At 69.3% G+C, this 3190-nt stretch overlaps 2 protein-coding genes across 2 annotated transcripts; both read left to right on the top strand.

Annotated features, from left to right (window-relative positions):
• Nucleotides 1-1199: 1199 nt before the first annotated feature.
• AURANDRAFT_67923 (hypothetical protein) lies at nt 1200-2066 on the top strand (the record flags this gene model as incomplete). Its single annotated transcript, XM_009043519.1, has 1 exon — nt 1200-2066. The coding sequence occupies one exon, from the start codon at nt 1200-1202 to the stop codon at nt 2064-2066; it is 867 nt and encodes a 288-aa protein (XP_009041767.1).
• Nucleotides 2067-2536: 470 nt separating this feature from the next.
• AURANDRAFT_67922 (hypothetical protein) lies at nt 2537-3064 on the top strand (the record flags this gene model as incomplete). Its single annotated transcript, XM_009043520.1, has 2 exons — nt 2537-2598; nt 2644-3064. The coding sequence occupies 2 exons, from the start codon at nt 2537-2539 to the stop codon at nt 3062-3064; spliced, it is 483 nt and encodes a 160-aa protein (XP_009041768.1).
• Between the last annotated feature and the right edge of the window lie 126 nt (nt 3065-3190).

Raw genomic sequence — 3190 nt, 5'->3', positions numbered from 1 at the left:
ACGTCGCCGCGCTTGAAGCCGCGCTTCAGCTCGCCCTTGGGCGCCGCGTGGACCTCCTTCCAATCTTCGGAATCCCAGTCCTTCTTGCCGACGCGGATCGCCAACACCTTGCCCGCGTAGGGCGCGAAGAGCCTCGAGTTGCGCGTCTCGATGGTCTTGGCGCCGTTGAGGAGCAACGCGGCGAAGGGCATGGCGAGGGAGACGCAGGGGACCGTCGCCGCGGCCCCGGCCGGCGGCCGCGGCGGCGCCGCCGCGTCCACGACCGCGCCGCGCGTGCCGGCCGCGTGGGCCGCGAGGCCCGCGGCGAAGCGCTCCGGGTCGAGGCCCTTGGGCGTGTGGACCGCTAAGCAGCCCAGCTCGGCGACGCGCGCGCAGTTGCCGTACTTGCCGTCGCGCGCGTCGTCGAAGAAGACCATATCAGCGAACGCGCAGCCGTAGCTCTTCGCGATGCGGCGCAGGTGCGTCTGCTTGTCGCCCGCGTAGATCTGGACGCCGCCGTCCTCGCAGCGGTCCTCGAGCGACCCGCCGCCGACCTTGACCTGCTTCAACAGCGCGAGCGAGTAGGCCGGGTTGCTGCTGCGCGACGCGACGGCGACGCGCAGGTCTTTGCCGAGGTCGTCGAGGACGCGCCGCGCGCCGGGGAGGACGCGCACGTCCTCGCCGAGGGTCGGCAACCAGCCCTCGGGCTTGCCCTTCAGAGTGTAGACCTCCGGCAGCCACACCGTGGCGTCGAGGTCGAGCACGACGACCGGCGCCTTCGCCATCGCTGCGACGATCTGCGACGTTCTTGCGTCGACTGAGATGCTTGTGTCGGCGGCGTCTGGCAAGAGCTTGAGCATACGTTGTCGGCGACTGAGGCGCGGAGAGCAAGGCAACAACAACAACTTAGATGTAAAAGGATATTGAAGTGAAAAATGAACATCGGAGGCAATATTGCAAACTTGACAGTGAACTTGACGAAGCTTTTGGCGCTCGCGAGTTGCAGCGATTCGGATGCGTCTCAAAAGTTTTATCAAGAACAAGCTGTCAACATGAGCGCCGGTTTAGCGCCGACGCCCGCCGCGCCGCCGCCTCTGGGCCTGCTCCCGCGCGGGTCGGGGCCGTCCCCGGGCGGCGCGGCGCCGCAGCCGCCCTTCCTGCTCCGGTCGCCCGCCTCGGACGATTTGAACTCGTGTGACGTAAGTGGCCTGGATACGGCGATGCCCGACGCCGCGCCCTACGTGAGCGTCATCGCCGCCGAGTTCCAGAAGCGCGGCCTGCGCATCGACACGGGCGCGAGCCTCAGCGGCCAGAAGCGGCGGGCCTCGCGCGAGCCGGGCAGCCCGCCCGGCGACGGCCGCGGGCCGCCCTCGGAGCCCGAGTCGCCGACGCTCGCCTTCGCCCGGGGCCTCGCGGCGGCGGCGCGCAAGCGGCAGACGCTCTCCCTCGCGGCGGACCACCGCGCGGCGCCGCCCCGCCTCCGGGCGCCCCCCGCGCCGCCGCCGCCGAAGCCGCAGCCGCTGCTGCGGCCGCAGCGGACGCTGCCCCTCGGCGACGCCAAGCACCGCCTCGCCGCGTCGCCGGCCCGGCGCGACCTGCCGAGGCAGCCGCCGTCGCCGCCCGTCCAGGACCGCGCGCGGCCGCCGCCGCGGCGCGCGGTCCTCGGCGAGGTCGAGTTCCTGCCCCTCAACGACGCGCCCGGTCGCGCGCCGCCGAGCCCGCCGTCGCCGTCGGCGTCGAGGTCCTGCCCCGCGAGCCCGACGGCGAGCCCGACGAAGGACGCGAGCCCGGCCGGCGGCGTCTCCCGCTTCGCCAAGGCCTTCGGCGCCGCCGCCAAGGACCTCCGGTCGCTCCGGCTCCGCCGCTTCTTCGACCTCGAGAACTCGGGCCTCGCGGAGCCCCACAGCGCCTGCGGCTCCGAGCCGTTGCCGAAGAAGGCCCACTCCGTCGACCACTCCAACGCCATCGAGCGCCGGCCCCTGCCCAAGAAGTCGAAGAGCTGCCCGCTCCTCCTCGACATCGCGAACATGGACGCGGCGCCCCAGCCCCCGCACTGGACGTTGCGCGCGCTCGCCATCGCGAGCTAGGTGGGCCGCGTAAGCGCGGCGAAACATCGACTTTTCTTCTGGGGCGGTTTAGATTGCCCCCAGACTAGTCGCGATGGATATACTTATCGATATCGACGTCAGGTATGTAACTTGAACTCTAAACTTGAAGTTACATTTTGATCGTTCCCGCGCGCGCGCGGCGATGGCTGCCCGCGTCTCTCTCGCTGAGATGGCAGCCAAAATAAACGGATTGCCTGCGAAGCGCCGCGTCGGCGCGCCGTATCCGAGCAGCTCCGACTCGGACGACTCGGACGAAGACGCGCCGCCGAAGGCGCCCAGTCCACCGGAAACTAGCGCGCAGCCCACTAGTTTTGAATCGAATCATTCCATTCCTGGCAAACCCAGCACTCCATGCGGGACCGAGCTCATGTGTGCCGAGCAAGCCCGCGCGGTGGACCGCGGCGCGGCGAGTGCGCCGCGCCGCGGTCACGCACCAAGCAGAACTCGTCATGACCAACGTCAAGTTCCGCGAGGGCGGCTACGGCACGGACTGGGTCGCGTTCGCTAAGCAGTAATAAAAACTATTAGCAGCCCGCGGGTTTTGGCGAGTGCCCAGTCATCCGTCCGTTTTGGAACGCGCCAACGCCGAGATCAACGGCGGCCACGTCGACGACCTCGAGTCGTTCAAGGCGCGCACGGCCAGCCGGCGCCTCAACCTAGCGACGGGCGCCGCGAACGTCCACTGGCAGCAGTGCGACGAGAACGCCGCGAACAAGGACACGTGCTCCTGGAGCCACCACAAGAAGAAGTGCAAGAGCAAGCGCAAGGCGTGCTCGTCGCTCGCCTCCAAGATGAAGTGCCACAAGTCCAAGTACCACAACTTCTGCAAGTGGAGCCACAAGAAGGACAAGTGCCGCAACGTCAAGTGCAAGGAGATCGACGCGAAGCGGGACTGCAAGAAGGGCTGCGAGTGGAAGAACAAGCAGTGCCAGAAGGAGCGCTCCGTCGACTCCGGCGTGTGCGTCCAGGACTTCTAGGGCGCGACCCGCGAGAACGCGGGCCCGCGGGCCCACCGCGGACCGGAGGGGGCGCGTCGGACGGCGCCGCGGGCCCATGCCCCGCGGCGAGCCGCAGACGCGCCGCTCCCTCCCCCCCCATCCCCT

Source organism: Aureococcus anophagefferens, assembly GCF_000186865.1.
Source record: "Aureococcus anophagefferens unplaced genomic scaffold AURANscaffold_56, whole genome shotgun sequence".
Lineage (NCBI taxonomy): Eukaryota > Pelagophyceae > Pelagomonadales > Pelagomonadaceae > Aureococcus > Aureococcus anophagefferens.
This window is presented reverse-complemented; position numbering and strand designations above follow the sequence as displayed.